A 17,846-nucleotide genomic window follows, 5' to 3' on the forward strand; every position below is an offset into this window, starting at 1 on the left:
AGTCTGGGCACAGTGGCACCAAGGCAGGGCCCCCAGCACATCAGCCAGGATGGACCCATCTGCTGCGGGGTCAGGAATACAGGGAGTTAGTCCCGCCCTCCAGCTTGGGACAGCCCAAACCCGCCAAGGGAGGCAGCTGGCTCCCTGTCAGGAGAGCCCTTTGAGCCCTGGGCAAGGCACATCAACGACAGGCAGGGCCCCACATAGGAAGGGGCCCGACGTCCTCAACACGGCTCCTGGAAGGTTCTGCAAGAGGGTCCCAGCCATCTTTCATTCATTTGGAAAATACTGAGCCTCGCAGTGACAGTAGTATATGCTCGGTGACAGTGGTGTATGTGCAGTGACAGTGGTATATATGTGGTGACAGTGGTGTTTGGCGGTGACAGTGGTATATGCACAGTGACACTGGTGTATGTGCAGTGACAGTGGTGTATGCGCGGTGACAGTGGTGTATGCGCAGTGACAGTGGTGTTTGGCGGTAACAGTGGTACATGCGCAGTGACAGTGGTATATGTGCGGTGACAGTGGTGTATGCGCGGTGACAGTGGTGTATGTGCGGTGACAGTGGTGTTTGGCGGTGACAGTGGTGTATGCGCGGTGACAGTGGTGTATGTGCGGTGACAGTGATGTTTGGCGGTGACAGTGGTATATGCGCGGTGACAGAGGTGTATGCGCGGTGACAGTGGTGTATGCGCGATGACAGTGGTGTTTGGCGGTGACAGTGGTATATGCGCAGTGACAGTGGTATATGTGCGGTGACAGTGGTGTATGCACGGTGACAGTGGTGTATGTGCAGTGACAGTGGTGTTTGGCAGTGACAGTGGTGTATGCGCGGTGACAGTGGTGTTTGGCGGTGACAGTGGTATAAGCGCGGTGACAGAGGTGTATGCGTGGTGACAGTGGTGTATGCGCGGTGACAGTGGTGTTTGGCGGTGACAGTGGTGTATGCGCGGTGACAATGATGTATGTGCGGTGACTGGTGTTTGTCGGTGACAGTGGTATATGCGTGGTGACAGTGGTGTTTGGCGGTGACAGTGGTATATGCGCAGTGACAGTGGTATATGCTCAGTGACAGTGGTGCATGCGCGGTGACAGTGGTGTTCGGCGGTGACAGTGGTATATGCACAGTGACACTGGTGTATGTGCAGTGACAGTGGTGTATGCGTGGTGACAGTGGTATATGCACGGTGACAGTGGTGTTTGGCAGTGACAGTGGTGTATGCGCGGTGACAGTGGTGTATGCGCGGTGACAGTGGTGTATGCGCGGTGACAGTAGTATATGTGCGGTGACAGTGGTGTATGCACGGTGACAGTGGTGTATGTGCGGTGACTGGTGTGTGAGCGGTGACAGTAGTATATGTGCGGTGACAGTGGTGTATGTACAGTGACAGTGGTGTATGCACGGTGACAGTAGTATATGTGCGGTGACAGTGGTGTATGTGCGGTGACAGTGGTGTATGTGTGGTGACAGTGGTGTATGCGTGGTGACAGTGGTGTATGTGCGGTGACAGTGGTTTTTGGCGGTGAAAGTGGTGTTTGGCGGTGACAGTGGTTTTTGGCGGTGACAGTGGTGTTGGGCGGTGACAGTGGTATTTGGCGGTGACAGTGGTGTTTGGTGGTGACAGTGGTGTTTGGTGGTGACAGTGGTGTTGGGCGGTGACAGTGGTGTTGGGCGGTGACAGTGGTGTTTGGCGGTGACAGTGGTGTTTAGTGGTGACAGTGGTATTTGGTGGTGACAGTGGTGTTTGATGGTGACAGTGGTATTTGGTGGTGACAGTGGTGTTTGTTGGTGACAGTGGTGTTTGGTGGTGACAGTGGTGTTTGTTGGTGACAGTGGTATATGGTGGTGACAGTGGTGTTGGGCGGTGACAGTGGTGTTGGGGGTGACAGTGGTGTTGGGGTGACAGTGGTGTGGGCAGCGCCCCCTCATCAGCCTCTTGCTCAGCGCCTCTCCTCTTCACTCTTCACTCCTGTGATCTCAGCCTGTAATGTCATCATTACCATTCCCACTTTACAGAAGGGGAAACTGAGGCACGGGGCAGATCAATAACCTGGCCAAGGTCGTGTAACTGAGGTTCTGGCTCCAGAGTCACTCTTTTCCTTGGACACTGAAGACAGCAGGACACAGACAGACAGAGGTCCCGCCAGCAGGAAGCGGGAATCAGGAGGGGGTTGGATGGCCCAGTGGGCAGAGCCAGGTGGGGAGGGGCTGGAGAGATGGAGTGGCCAAGGCGGTGGGGCGGAGAGCCAGAGGGAGACCGGGATCTAGAAACGCTTAGCGGGCGCACAGCAGCCATCTGGGGTGGACGGTGTGGGTGTTGGTGGCCCTGAGAAGCTGTCCTGTCGCCTTTGGGTCCCTGGCTTAGGCGAGTGCTGTGCTGTTCACAGGGACCAGGCCAGCTGCAGGGAGAAGCGTCTCTGAGGTGAGTGGGTGGTAGCCCTGGGGGCGCTGCGGTTGGGTCAGCCGGGGGGCGGCCCACTGCACCCCTACAGGTCAGGGTCGCCTCATTCTTGACTGACTCAGGGACTCTGAGTCACAGTTCCCCAACAAGACAGAGTGCTGGGCTGAGGACAGACTGGCCCCTGGGAGACTTGGGTCTGAGAGGCTCAAGGACAGGGGAACCGGAGGACCATGTGCTTCCCAGGCCAGCCGGCGAATCAGAACGCCTGCCCTCAATCCCGGCTTCTCCGCCGGTCGCTGCTTGAACGGGTCACCGAATGGTGCGCGATGGGTAGCTCAGCCGCACGAGGGAGTGACGTGGCTCTGCCAGTCAGTTAGGGTTAGTTAGACCATGTTCGCTCTTATAAAAGATGAGGGCCGGGACTTTGATCTCAATGACCTGCAGTCACACAGGGGTGAGGGGACCTGGGCTGGAGGGTGGAAGGCGGAACGAAGGCAGGCCATGGTGCTCTTAGAGAGGAGCGGGTGCGTACCTTGCACACCTGGAAGTCCCTTGCGCTGGCCCAGGGGTCTGAGAGGAGGAAGCACTCGTTTTAACTGCAGGCGAGCATTTCCTGTGATAGACTGGGTCCTGGTGATGGGAGCGCTCCTCTGATCGACGCCATCTCCTTGGTCACCGGGAACGGCTCAGCGCCGTGGTCTCCCTGTCCGCGCTAACTTGGGCTTTCTACAGGAAGAATGGTCCCAGCTTCACCTTCCTGCCACTAACGTCTCTCCTCCTCCCTCCTTCCAGATCCTCATTTTCTGAACAATAAAGAAATGTCTGATGTTACCTTTCTGGTAGAAGGAAGACCATTTTATGCCCACAAAGTGCTGCTGTTCACAGCCTCTCCAAGGTATGTATCATCCGTTTGGCACGAAGCCCGATCAGGACTGTGTTGTTATTACTATTTTTTGAAGTTCAATATCAGTGGTGTCTGCTGAACTGACAGAGTATCTTCTCAATATCAAGGATTCTGGAGTACAGGATACACCTTTGTGCAACCCAGAACAAGGCACTAGGGGCAGAGCTTTGTATGCAGGGTATGGATTGGATTTTGACTCTCTCAGCCAGGCACCCTTGTGCAGTGAACAACCTGAGGCCCCTCACAGGGCAGCCTCAAGAGACCCGCTCTCCAAGTGTCAGGGCACAGACTTTAGTATAAGCCACCAAAATACAAAGGTTCTTATCTTCCTTTCTCCTAACTGTGGAGTTAACAGAGGATAGTATGTAATAATAAAAAGAAGAATTGCTCCCCCTCCCTACTGGCTGGGCTGTACTGCCCTTTCCCCTACTGATTTGAATTAAGTTAGGTTGACACTTTAGACTCACATTACCTCGGACCTGATCAGGGAGCAGCAAAGCTGGGCAGAGAGCTGATGCCACACGTGGAGGAGGCAGGCTGCTGGGGGTGAGCAGAGCGTACCTGCATTGGGTGTGGACACTGTGAACCCAGAAACGGAAGCCCCTTCCAGGGACTTTGTAACCAGCGCTCCTGGGCTTCCTAGAGCATCCTGGCATCTCCAGTGCCCCCCAAACCAAACACAAACCCAGGCGTCCACTTTGCAGACAGGGAAAGGCACACTGCCCTTCACCCAGTTCTCCTGCGTGACACCAGACGAGCTGGATCCATAGTGAACTGAAGTCAGTTTCTCCATTTTGACGAAGGTACAAGAGCCTTGTCAGACGTTGGCAGGGAGACGCAGAGGGAGGTAGACAGGCCCTCTGCGCATCTCTGCTACTCTTCCACGAATCTATCAGTATTTCAAAATCAAACGTTTTAAAAGAGAGAGACAGGTCATCCCTAGATGTTTGGAATGTGGTGCTTCGGCTGATGGGGTCTCTACCCTCAGGGTGTTTATGGTTCAGGAAGCCCAAGACAGAAGGTCCCCTGTAGGGAGACCCTGGGAGAGTGGCAGGTGTGAATTAAATGCCTGCCGTACTTCCGGTCCCTACAGAGGGCGCCAGAGAGACAGATGGGGGCAAAGCCGATGCGGGGAGGGAGCTGGGGAGCTCCGGCCGGCCGGATGAAGGGGAGCCATGGCCACACCAGGAAAAGCTCCAGGAAGGGAGGGCCTGCCAAGGGCCCTGCCGGGATGTCGGGCTTAGAGCCTTCCATCCACTTCCCGTCCCCAGGTGGAAAGGGCGGACTGGTTCAAAACTCTTCTCGGCTGCGAGTGCAGCTTCCATCCAGGCTGAGGTCATACGGGGCGGGTTTAGATCTCCAGATCTCCGGCGCTGTCCCTGCTGCATTTCGGAGTCGGGTGTCGAGGACCCCTCGCCCGGGAAGAGCTGAGCCTCTGCAGGCCGTGGGTGCGCACGCGCCTTTTATCTCCTCTGTGTCTCGCGCAGGTTCAAAGCGCTCCTCTCCAGCAAGCCGGCCAACGACAGCCCCTGCATAGAGATCGGCTACGTGAAGTACCCCATCTTTCAGGTGAGCCCTCGTGTGGCCTGCAGCTCTGTGCTGGTGGCGCAGGACACGGGCGATTGCCTCTGACCCTCAGCCTGGGATTCGCCTTTGGAGACGCCCCTGCCCAGAGCTGCCAGGCTCCTGCCCACGCCACACCTTCCCAAACTTTCAGCCCTTCAGCAGCCAGCCGTCACCTGCCCCTCACACTGAGCTGGAGGCTGGGGACACAGAGCTAAGGGACACCCTCTCCCCAGGACCCACAGTCTAGAGGGGAGCCTCTGAGTCATCATTGATTACAGTATACTGTGGGGTGCGTGAGAGATGGGGGTGAACCAGCCCGCGTGGTCACTCGGGCCAGGACAGCCAGGGAGGCCTCTCAGATGAGGTCCTAGGAGCTGAGGGATCGAAGGCCATCAGAAAGCTGGGGAGCTCGGGAAGGCTTAGTGCTCAAGAAGGGGGTTAGAACATTCCAGGCAAGAGGAACTGTGCGCAGGAGTCCCCACGCTGTGACTGAGCCCAGCCTGATGGGGAACCCGCAGGCTTTTAGGGAACCCAGGGTCATTTGAACCTTAGTCTGAACCTCCTCGCACAGGCAGGGAAGGAGGTCGACGCCGTTGACCTTGGGCTTGGGTCTGTGGCTGTTGAGGCGCGCAGCAGCCTGCTTCTCTCTCTTTCCTTGGTGCCTGGTTCATAAGCCCTCCCTTGCAGTGGTCTTGCAGCCAATAGGAACTCATGCCTGCAGCTCCTGCAAGGCTGCACCTCGGAGCTCCAGGGCTTCAGGACTCCTGAAGGCTGGCAGGCCCCTTACTGCCCCAGGCCAGCAGGAAAACCGCGGTCCCTCTACTGTCTTACCACCAGCGTGGCTTGGGGCTGGAGTTTACAGAATCCCTAACAGGTACCTGGTTCCTCCAGCTCAATTCAGGAGGGATGACTCTGGAGAGTCCAGAATGGGGAAGACTCAGGCCACCATGGAAGACTCCTGTTCTAGAAGGGCTGGTGGGGATTCAGAAAACAGGAGGCCATGAGCATGGCCTGAACTGACCATGACCAAGGTCATGTGGAGGAGGTCCTGACCTGGGTCTTGAATGATGGAGTCTCACTCCAGGATGCCCCTGTTTTAATCCAGCACCGCTGCCGCAGTGGCAAGCATCTGTAATCGCAGCTACTCAGGAGGCTGAGGCAGGAGGATTGTGAGTTCAAGGCCAGCCTCAGCAACTTAGTGAGACTCTGTCTCAAAATGAAAAATAAAAAGGGCTGGGGATGTAGCTCAGAGGTAAAGCACCCCTGGGTTCAATCCCAGTGCCAAAAAAAAAAAAAAAAAAAGTTAAAATCAGTGCCCCTTGTGTGAGTTTGAACAAGTCATCCAATCTCTGAGCCTCAGTTTCCTCATCTGGCTGATGGGAGAGAGTGAGGGTATCCCGGAGAGAGGAAGGTGTAAACCAAGGCACAGAGCAGAAAACCATGGGGTGTTTGAGGAAAAGTGATCACCAGTCATCAGCTGAGTATTAGGGTATATGGGAGGCTAAAGATGCATGGAGACCACATAGTATGGGAAGAAGACCAGCCAGATTGTGACTCTTCCTCCACCACTGAGCCCCTGATCCTGCTGTCGAAAGGACTACCAAGAAGGCACCAGGCCCTCCCAAACTAGCCCCAGAGTTTGCTGAGGTGCCTGAATTCCCACCATTCAAGATGCACTCCTTTGTCATGATTGAAGCCTCAAAATAAAGAATCCTTCCTCAATAACCAAAAACAAGACACTTCTCTCTAAACCTCTTTTAAAACAAACAAACAGGATTTAACCTGGGGTGCTTACCACTGAACTACATCCCCAGCCCTTTTTTTTTTTTTGGCTCACCAAGTCATTGAGGACTTCACTAAATTGCTGAGGCTGGCCTCAAACTTGCAGTCCTCCTGTCTCAGCCTCCCAAGCCACTGGATTAGTCATTAGCGCCTCTGCGTCTTGGGTTCTGGAAGAGATTCAAATATCTTGCAGAGATCAAATAAGACAATGTGAGAAGACATTCAACGTGCACAATAGCGCCTGTGGCAATCTTCAAGTGGATTGTTTTCTAAGCTGCAACTGATGATATCACCTCCCTGCTATGCCCAAGCCACAGGAGGTGTCTCCCACTAAAGTGGAGGCAGTGGAGGATCAGTGAGGACACAGGAGGCTGGAGGTGGGCTGGGTGCTCATTTCCCCTTTGCCAGCCCCTCGCCAACACGGCTACTGAGAGCCGAGCAGCTGCGGCCCTGTCCCAAATGGCAGCTGGAAGCAGCTCTGTGAGGCCCTGGCCACTGCCAGGGGTTCTCGGCTTAAGACTCCGATTTCTGTAGGTGAAGAAATTGAGACCCAGAGACTGCAAGAGGGCGCCCAAGCCGCAGTGCTGATAACACAGAAAGAGCCAGGGCTTGAACCCAGGCTGTCTGGAAGCAGAGCTTAGGGCCTCTGCTCTGACTGCCTTTTCTAAGTAGGAATCAAGATTAAAAGGACAGTTTCCCTTTCCTGAGACTCAACCATGAGTGAGGCTCGAAGCGAACGGCTCTCGTCCTCAGATGGCCCGGCAGAAGTCCCGGGGGGAGCTCTGAAAATCCTCAGGGAAGGCCCGGCCCTTCGTCAGACCCAACCTCAGGGTGGGGCCCAGCATCTGCAGGTCAGAGCGTCTCCCCTCCCCATCTCCCCTGCCCGTCTCCCCGTGGCAGCCCAGGAGAACCGGGACTCTGAGGTCCACCAAGATTTGCTACCTTAGCAGGTGTCTGAATCACCTGGGGACAGGTAGGAGGCTTGTGAAAACACAGAAGGTTCCTGGGCCCCACCCAGAGTCCAGTCTGCAGACTTAAGAATGCACATTTCTGACAAGCACCCCAGCTGCCACTGCTGCGGATCCTGGCACCCCTTCTGGGAACTGCTGCTCTGGGCAGTGGCTCTTATAGGTGGCGCCTGAGTTCTCACCCGCCCCTGGCGCTCTGTGTGCTTCTCTCCACTTCCCTGCTGCTGTGAGCGCGCAGGCTGCCCGGCCCTGCAGGAGAACCTGACAGCCCAGTAGCGTCCGAGCTTGAGCTAGCGGCCGAGAAACGGGCACTTCCCCAGCTGGCCGAGTGCTCCGAAAGCGGCACTTGTACCATGAAGCTGAGGACTAATTGGAGGGGTTCCTGGATAAGAGCTTGGCTCCTAGCAGGCACTCAATAAATATTCGTCGAGCAGATCCAGTGAACGAGAGACCTGCCTGGGAACAGCCCCAGCAGAGTCCCCAGGCCTGTAATTGCTTTCACTGGGGATGGTTTCCTAGCCACATTAGCCTCAAGTTACAGTTATGGGAAGGGACAACTTAACAGGCTCTGGGGACTCCGTATGCAGGCCCCTTCCCCATAAAAGAAGAAAAGCCTCATTTGTGGCTTGAAATAGGCCAAGGAAGGCTGAATTGGACCCAGAAGGAGGCCTCCTGGGGCCTCTGCGCCTCATTCCGTACTGGTGGAATTTTAGCAAATGCGATGGCTTTGGGTCTCCTCCCCAAGACTGTCACATCACATGCACGCAAGATCCGCAGCTGAGCTGCACCTGGAAGCCCTGGCCTCTGCTAGGCCGCTAGTGCCATTCTGGTCCTGGCTTCCTACAGATTGGCTGCTGCCAAGAAAAGCAACTCCATAAACAAGCCCTGCGGCCTAATAAGGGTGCATTTCACCCCTGCAGAAAGCGTCTGGTGGTGGTCTGGGACAGCCCAATTTAAATTCCATTAGCCCCAGGACCTCCAACTGCTAAGGAGCCTGGGTTTCAAGTCCATGGCTGACCTTGAATAAATGAGATAACAGAATCCAAGAGTGTTTTGTAAATGGAGAGGCCCTGTGTTGGGGTCAGATATTATTAGGATTCTCCTTCTTATTATTGTTTTGGCCTTTATAAAAGAGGCGCTCAGGGAATGAAAAATTAATTTTAATAAGGCCAAGATCCCAGCATTTGCTGACTTGGTATTTTGGATGCTTAGGACCCATCGGGGTGGGAGAAGGGAAGGTAAACCAGGCAGTGTTATTTCAAAGGCCTTGCTGCCCCCACCTCTGTGACAGGCAGGTGGTCTCAAAAGCTTCAATTCAGGATGTGGGAGACCTCCCCATGCAGTGGCCTCTGAGCTGGATCCCCAGGAAAGGACTGAATTCAATGGCAGCAGAGAGCAGGACCCGAGCAGAGGGACTAACGTGGCAGAAGCCCGGGGCTGGGAGAGGAGGGGGCGGGGTGTGTTCAGAGCATCAAAGGCATCGGGAGTGGGAGGAGGGAAAGATGGAGCAGCAGATGGGACCTGAGTAAAGCAACCGATCCATGGAAATTCACAGCAGCCATAGTCATAATAGCCAAAAAGTGGAGAGAACCCAACTGTCCATCAGCTGGTAATTGCGTCCGCCCCACGTGGCCTGTCCGTCCATACAGTGGGATGTTGGTCAGCAATAAAAGGAACGCATGACTGATACCCGTGACAACAGGGTGAACCTCAGAAGCTTGCAGAGCCGGAGAAGTCAGACACCAAAGAGCATGTGGCCTGGCTCTTTTCTAGATGTTTATGTAAAACATCCAGAAAGGTAATTCCACGGTGTGCACCCCAGCTGGCAGGTGGGGCAGGTGTCAGTGACTGCTCAAGGGTAGAATTCTTCTGGGGGCGTTGAGAATGTTCTGAAATTGCCTGGTGGTGGTTGCACACACCCTTGTGAACAGGCAGAAAACCACTGCACTGTACTCTTTAAATGGCGGCCCTGCTCGTCCTGAGCCACGTGGAAACTCGGTGGGTCCTCATCATGACCCCTCCAGGCGCCTACTACCATCCGCAGCTTACAGATGATGAAGTGGAGACGGGCAGGGTCCAGCTCCATTCAGATCCCACAGCTTCTAGGCGGCAGAGCCAGATCGGACGCTAAGGCAGGGTCCCTGCTCTCGACCACTGCCCAGTACTGCTCACAGACTCTAGGAGCCTGAAGGGACCATCAAGCACAGCCCCGCACTAGCCCCTCATTTTACAAGTACCCCAACACGGAAGGCGGCCAGCCTGCAGATTTGGGCAACACAGCCTCCTTAGAGTCAGGTGGGTGAAGCTAGTTTGTCGAGCAGGCGGTAGAAGAGGGAATGAGGAGCCCAGGAGAGTGTCCACACCACCTGTGAAGGGACTCCTGCTGTCCTTGGAGGTGCGATGGCAAGTTCAGACCCCTGCGTGAACCTGGTTCCACTCAAGGGACACCCACTTGCAAAAAGGTAATTCTGCACGTCATTTGGACATGGTGAGTCATATGACAGAAGACAGCCTGGCTTGGACCAGTCAGGGCACCACCAGTGACCACTGAAACCCTAGACCCCAAGTGGCTTCAAACCACTTGGCTCCCTGGGACCTCAGCAGGAGGTTTCAAGTCAAAGCCAGCTGTGTTCCCAGGGCAGTGTCCTGCTGGTGCAGGTCCTGGAAGCCATGCCACCTGCGTGGCCTGCCAGGGTAGGAGGAGAGAGGGTACCCCACAGATGGGCAAAGCCACTGGGGGAACCAAGTTTAGGCCTCACTTGGCCCTGGCAGTGGACGTGGACCAGGGGCTGGCAGCCACAGATTCCAGGGTACCTGTCAGGGAAAACTCCATGTGGGCCTTCCCCCGTGAGGCCATAGGGTGGACGTGGCTGGACGGCTTTCGGATGTGCCGTGTGACCCAGGTCCTCTCTCCCTTCCAGCTCGTCATGCAGTATCTCTACTGTGGAGGCCCAGAGTCACTTCTCATCAAGAACAACGAGATCATGGAGGTAAGGAGACGCCAGGCCCTTGACCCTTGGGGGCTCCCCAGGGGTGAGTGGTAGCACCATAAACTTGGTCACAGGCCACCTGGGCAGCATCTCAGAACTACGCTGGGTGAAGGCTTTGGCGCTAGTCCCCCAGGATGGGCTTCCCCCGGCAGCCCTTTGGGTAGCCTCCGGCAAGCCCCGATGTCAACTGTCACCAAGAAGTCAGGGACGAGCACCAGCTCCAGCAAAGCCAGACTCCAGAGCATCATCAGAAATGCCCTAGCAACCTCTTGTCCCTTATCACGGGTAAAAGACTCACATCCACTGTAAACATTCCTTAATCACAAGGCTGTCCCTCTCCCAAGAGGAGAAGCCAAGAGCCCAGTATTGATCCCTGCCAGCTGCCTCCTCCAGGGGCCTGTTCCCACCCCTTCTGCCCAAGGCTGAGAGCCCCCCGGCTCCTTCCCAGAAGTGAACCCAAATCAATTTTCCAATCGAAGCTGTGAGTTTTCAACCAGAAGCCAAAAATCGCTGCAATGATCCTTAGCAAAGGAGCCAGACCTCCCTCTGAGATGGCTGGAATCCTGAGGCTCCAGCACATCCTGTTCAGGAGACCCACACCACGGGCTGGATATGGACACCCGGCCAGCTTGGGTCTGCATACAGGCGCTGCCACTTCTGAGCTCTGTGTCCTTGGATATAGGTCATTTGACCTCTCTGAGCCTCGGTCTCCCTGCCTGTAAGATGGCGACACAGTTTCTGCCCCACTGGATTTTTAAGAGGATCTGAAAGCTGTTTATCAGTTGCTGGGCACAGTTCTGTGGGCCGTGCTGTCACTACACGCCCCTTTGTCCTCTTCTCCTGCTCCTTCCTCGCCACCTCCCCACCCTCCTCCCGGACACACAGCGACTCTCCAGTCTCTGGACTTCCCCTCTGATCCTTCTCTCCCACCCACCTCAGGACCAGGCGACAGGCTGAGGACCCAGGCTCTTTTATAAACCTTGTTTTTTAAAAATTACTTTAAAATCAAAATAATAAATGCTTTTTGTTTACATTTACGATAAAGGATGTGATCAGGGACCTAGATCAACATCCAGGTGAGGAGGTCCACAGAGCAGGATCCAGAAGGGTCCCAAGGCCCGGGGCACCTGTCCCCACAGGCTGGGGTGCACCTGCTTCCCAGGGCGGGGCTCTGAGCCCGAGCCGTCGGGGATCTGACGAGGCAGACGCCGTGCAGTTAAATCGCGCAGACCAGACCATGCAGGAGGGCGCGTCATGAAAGCACAGCCCCGCCCTCCCGCCAGGGTGGCGCCCATTGCTAGGTACCACCGCTCACCCTTGTTTCTGGACGTCTCTCAGGCATTCGGGGTTGGCCTCCTGCTATACCAGTGTGCCTGGGCTCTCTGTCCCCCACCGCCATCCTCCCCCTGGAGAGCTCTGTTCCTGTGCCTCGTTCCTCTGGTGCCCTCCTTCTGCCTTAAAGGAATATAGGGACAGCTTATTTCCCGTCCCCTCCCCGACACTCTGGGGCAGGGGCTTTTGTAGCTGTGTATTTTCTTGCTGTTACTCTTGCCCGCCACCCCTCCCCTACTCTAACACCTTCTCATGCGTTCCAGCTTCTGTCTGCCGCTAAGTTTTTCCAGCTGGAGGCTTTGCAGCGACACTGCGAGATTATCTGTGCAAAAAGCATCAATACCGACAACTGTGTGGATATTTACAACCATGCCAAGGTAAGTCAGCCACCCTCCCCTGCCCCCATCCCCTAGTAACCTCCAGGCTACTTCTGGTCTCTGTGAATTGGACTCCTCTGGGGTCTCAAATAAGTGGAAATGTATAATATTTGTCCTTTGTGACTAGTTTATTCCACTCAGCATAACATCATTGATGTTGTACCAGGTGTCAGAATGCCCTTCCTTTTTAAGGCTGAGTAATATTCCATTCAGTGTGTGTGTGTGTGGTATTTCATCTGTTCATCTGTCAGTAAGCACGTGGGTTGCTTCCACCTTTTGGCTGCTATAAATAATACTGCTATGAACATGAGGGTACAAGTATCTGTTCGAGCCACTGCTTTTGATCCTTTGGGGGTATATAGACACAAATGGAGCATTGAGATTTGAACCTGGGTTAGTTTCATTCTAAAACTCAGGTTCTTAACCTTTTGTTACTTACTGTCTGGCCTAATGAATGTTTGAAATAGTTCCAACAATCCTCGATACTCAAAAGAAGGTTTTCTGAAAAAAAAGGGGGGAGGGGCTGGGGAGATAGCTCAGTTGGTAGAGTGCTTGCCTTGCAAGCACAAGGCTCTGGGTTCAATCCCCAGCACCACAGAAAAAAAAAAAAAAAAAAAGAAGGTTTCCTGATTGGCTTATCAGTAATGAGAAAGTAGAGGCTTCTTCATACACATGGACACACGAACCGTCTGAGTGCTCTGGTAATGATTATACCAAGTCCTGGTTTCTCAGGACACATCTAAGTTTTTTTCTATCTTAAGCTAACTACTTTGTAGAAGGGCATCCCAAGGGATCCTCTGTCTGCCCAGAAAGGAAGTCTGATTGACTTAGTGGTTCTATGCCCTCCTCCTCTGGTCATGGTCATTCAAATTGCTCCACATCTGGCATCCACCAGTGGCCCACCCCATTGGCAGCAAGTCTATTTTAACCCCTGCAGGCTCCTTAGCAGGCAGGTCTGCCCCATAACTCTATTTAACGCAAGGCCCATGCAACGTGAGCCCTGGCTGGGATACAGGCTTAGACTATCTATGGCAGAGGAGAGCTCTCTGCAGAGTGCATCTTGGCAGCTGAGGCTTTGATTTCAGATACCAGGCTCCACCTCCTCCTTCCAGGTCACATGCTAGCGTGTTTCCAGCGTAAACATCTGCCCTTCGTGGTATGGGCATGAGCCAGCCACCTCCTGCCCTTCCTGTGCCCTGCTTCCCTGTGAGATGGATGCCACAGCCCCCATGATGGTCCCATGCCACACAGAGCTGCAATTCGAGGCTAGCTTAGTAAAAAGAAGGAGAAAAACAGTCAAGGGTGGAGACACACACCTGTAATCTCAGTGACTCAGGAGGTTGAAGCAGAAGGATTGCAAGTTCAAGGCCAGCCTCAGCAACTTAGTAAAACCCTGTCTCAAAAGAAAAAATAAAAAGGGTGGAGACATGGCTCAGTGGTAGAGTGCTTGCCTAGCACATGCAAAGGCCCTGGGTTCAATATCCGGAACACACACACACCAAACACACACACCAAACATACACACACATCAAACACAGAGAAAGAGAGAGATAAAAATGAGAAACCAGTATTTGCTGGAAACCCAGGAAATGCAGCCATGCTCCAAAAGTCCACAAAGCCCTTAGTGGTCGTGCCCCTATACTTCATCTAACCCTCTGATGCAGCTGCAGAAGTGTAGACAGATGATAAGCCCATCCCATCTTTATTTCCCTAGCAAGGCTCTCCTAAGCTGTTCAGTCTTGGAAAAGAGGCCCAGGAACTTCTGATGACCCTTTCTGGGTGTCTCTCCACTTGGAACAAAAGAATAAGCTGGCTCATCACACTGAGTCTCAGCTAAAGAGTAAGCTCAAGTGCACCCTGATGGAAAGATGGCAGGCGTGGGGAGCAGAGGGCTCATCCATTCGTATTTATTGACCACTCATTACTTATTAGGAACAGTAGTCATCATAATACAGTAAGGAATTAGTAAGACCTTGAAAAATTATAATCTAGGACCACAATCAGCAAACACGTTCTATAAAGGGCCAGATAATTCATTTCAACTTTACAGGCCACATGGTTGCTTTTCATTTGATTCCACCCTTGCAGGGCAAAAGCAGCCATATATAATATGTAAACAAATGGTGTGGCTGTGTTCTAATAAAACTTTATTTACAAAAACAACTGATGGGCCACATTTGGCCCACAGGCCTGGGGTTTGCCAACCTCTGATCTAGGAGAAGAGAGTTCCAGTCCTAGTTGTGTTTGTCACTCATTGTGTGGAGATAGGCATGTGGCTGATACTGTCGCCATTCAATAAATGTCACCAAGTTTTAGAAAGGTGTCTATTGTGCTTATTACTCTCCACTTTTACTAAGGTGTGCTGAGTGACCCTAACCTAAAAACAGGTGCCAGGTGTGGTAAGGGGGGTCTCTGTGACTACCGAATCAGATAGGCAACTCTGAGCCTCAGTTTTCCCCACCTAGAGGATGAGGCTGGTACTCTGTGACTCCAAGAGCAGGGTTCATGTTGAAATGATGAAAGCTTTCCTGAGACCTCCCCACGCCAGAGGGGAACGTCGGTGAGAACCCGTGTGTGACAGGAAGCCCACTCATGATACTTCACCCAGCCTTGGTGGCCGGCCTCTCAGAGACGGCCCAATCACCTTGCGCGTCCATGTCCTAAATGGCTTGGGAGAGCACGGTGCCTCTCTGACCCAACCCTCCATTCTGTAGCTCAGAAAACTGCGGCCAGAGAGGTGATTCGATCTGCTCAAGGCCACGGGGTGGAGGAGCGGCCTCCATCCTCTGAAGGGAGGAGCTCCGGAGTCGCATCCAGGGGTCCCGCAAAGGGCGGAGAGTCAGGGCCGCTTCCGCAGCCCGGGGTCCACCGTGGCTGTCTGGAGGCAGGCAAGGGCCCTCAGGGTGTAACCACCCGCCTCTCTTCCTCCCCACAGTTCCTGGGAGTCGCCGAGCTCTCTGCATACTGCGAAGGCTACTTTCTCAAAAACATGATGGTCCTCATCGAAAACGAAGCCTTCAAGCAGCTCCTATATGACAAAAACGGTGAGGGGACGGGCCAGGATGTGCTCCAGGACTTACAGAGGACGTTGGCCATCAGGATTCAGTCCATCCACTTGTCGTCTTCCAAAGGTTCCATCGTATGAACCCTCCGGCAGAGCGAGCGCTGCCCGGGAACTGTCCAGTCCTCCTTGCGCTGGCTTCCCACAAACACCTACGATTCCACCTGGCTTCTGTTTTTGGCTGAGCCAAGGAGCTGCCTCAACTGCCAGCTTCTCTTGAATAAGCAAACTGGGCTCCCACGTGCTCCTGTTGAAACCCAGAGACATTCCCTGGTGTGCAGATTAAACCGCAGCGGGGTCCAGAGCTTGGGGGTCACCCTGGGGCGGCCAAGCCAACTCCCACTGAAAGCATCCCCGGGAGCGAACCACTGTCATACGAACGGATGAAGGCGTCAAAGCCTTCTGGGTTCTGACTGCTGGTTGGAGGACCTAATGGTACCAATCCTGAAGAGCCTGGTAGTACATGTTAAAGACCTTGAGAGCTGCATCTGGGTGGCTGTCAATCACGGTTGCTAATCGGTGAGGCTGTCACCCATAATGAGGAAATCATTTGGCCAATTTTTAGGGGCGGGAACTTTTTAAAATGTTCATAATATAACAAAAACAGGGCAGTCTTGTCGTTTAAAATATATTTCTAAAAGCTTAACAGTTCATTTTCAACTGAATTGTGTTTAGGGATCTGTGTTTTGAGATTATCGTCTTCCTTTTTTCTTAAAACAGTAAGTCGCAGGTCCACACTGCATCTGACAGATTCTTGCTGATACTCTACACAAGGTGAAACCATCTTGCCTCAGTGCTTATGGTCGCCCAAAAGAGGTGCACTGCCAATAATTATCTCTAATCCAATAGTTGAAAACAACCTGCATGCTAATCGTGGTTCCGGGGTGAGCATAGAACACCCCTACATAACAAGACATGCATTTGCATGGGCCCAAACCTGTACGGCGTTACGTGTGTGCTTCCTTTTTTGGCAAGGTCAAAGTGTTCCGTCACTTCTTGCCAAAAGTCCATTTGGTGAAACTAACATATCCATTTATTCTCCTGATTATGAATGATTCTGGGGTGCTTCTGCAGAAATGTGTTCTTAGATGATGCTGAATGGGGGCGGGGATAGCACGTCAGAGAATTTACTACTAATTCCAGAGTTTTCTCTGTATTCTCAGAAGATGTTAATAGTTTGTTATAGCCAGAGAGTATGACTATGTTAGATTATTTTTAAAAGACGAAACATGTATGATAGGATGGATACTTTCTGTATTCTGAGAGTGTACAGTATAGGGTATCTATAACGAAAGTTTATATAGACAGGGTTCCGTTTGCTCTGCCATATATTATATATATATAAGCAAAAGAGATTGGTGAAGTGCCACAATATTCCAAATAGTTTTTGAGTTGTGGCCTTTTTTCTCGTTCTTTGATTTAAAACCTAGATACATGCCGTTAAAACGAGAAGACTTTTACCCTTTGGGATGGCAAGGTTTTCCTGATAAACCTGTTTCCTAGCATGCCTTTGGGAAGTTGCACTGGAGCCTAGATTCTAATGGAGCTGCTATCCATCTGTCCTGTTCGCTCCCTGAGCCCTTGGTCGGAGGACCAGTGTCAAGTCTGGTTTAGGCCACATCTGTCTACAGCATCGGCTCCTCTGTGACACTGACACACAAAGGCCTGTCTCCCACGTGGTCACCTGCAAACCTCCCCCAGCCCTTCCATCCAAGGAGGAAGGAAACAGCTGCCTGAGGAGAAGGCCAAGTCACAGACACAGTGTGCGCACGCCTGTGGCCTCTGTCTTCAGAGATGCTATGGGGATGTCCCTCCGCCTCAGCTGACCCCTCCGTGAATGTCTGCTGCTAGTTCAGGGTCCCCAGGCATTAATTTGTACCTTGGCAACTCCTACCGGGGCTTCTGTTAGTTTGGTGTGCTTTCTCTGTCATTAAAAGAAATGATTTTCCCAAGCCTCGCAATGTTTGAGCTTTTTACCCAACAGTTCAAGTCTGAGGACATCCTGGGTTCAGATTGGAAAATGTGAATTGAGGGACATGGAAAGACTAGGCAGAAGGCAGGTGCTCGTGCTGCTGGTGGTGGGCAGGGGCTGACGGGGTTCCAGGGCCCAGGTCTGCACACACTTCTGGGTGATGGCCTGGGGTTTCCTTCCCATCTGGCAGAGGGGCTATGGGTGTGGCCACCTGGGCCACTGCAGTGATACTATTGCCCACTATGGGGAACTTGTTCTGCCTGTCCCTCCTGTACCTTGCTGACACTTTGATGGTCAACATGGTGTGCCCCCCTCCAACCAAGGACAGCATGAGGTGATGCTACTGGATGGGTGGGGGCTTAGGGTACAGGAGGGACAAGCTCAATTCTTAGGTGTCTTCATCTCGAGGTCAAACCTGGTCCCCAGCTGTTCTGCTCTGGTTCCTGGCCGCCTGTGTTTTACCTAGTCCCAGGGGACAATCACTGACCCTGG

At 53.3% G+C, this 17,846-nt stretch overlaps 1 protein-coding gene across 2 annotated transcripts in view; it reads left to right on the forward strand.

Moving 5' to 3' along the window:
* The window catches only part of ABTB3 (ankyrin repeat and BTB domain containing 3), a 269,393-nt gene extending 252,059 nt beyond the window's left edge, over positions 1–17,334 (forward strand). For both annotated transcript variants that reach the window (XM_079143083.1, XM_079143084.1), the window contains 5 exons: positions 3,195–3,297; positions 4,794–4,875; positions 10,544–10,612; positions 12,208–12,321; positions 15,257–17,334. In XM_079143083.1, coding sequence (XP_078999209.1) covers positions 3,195–3,297; positions 4,794–4,875; positions 10,544–10,612; positions 12,208–12,321; positions 15,257–15,466 — 578 coding nt within the window. In that variant the 3' untranslated portion in view covers positions 15,467–17,334. The remainder of the gene's footprint in view (positions 1–3,194; positions 3,298–4,793; positions 4,876–10,543; positions 10,613–12,207; positions 12,322–15,256) is intronic.
* Positions 17,335–17,846: the final 512 nt, after the last annotated feature.

The sequence above is a fragment of the Sciurus vulgaris genome (genome assembly GCF_902686455.1).
Source record: "Sciurus vulgaris genome assembly, chromosome: 5".
Classification (NCBI taxonomy): Eukaryota; Metazoa; Chordata; class Mammalia; order Rodentia; family Sciuridae; genus Sciurus; species Sciurus vulgaris.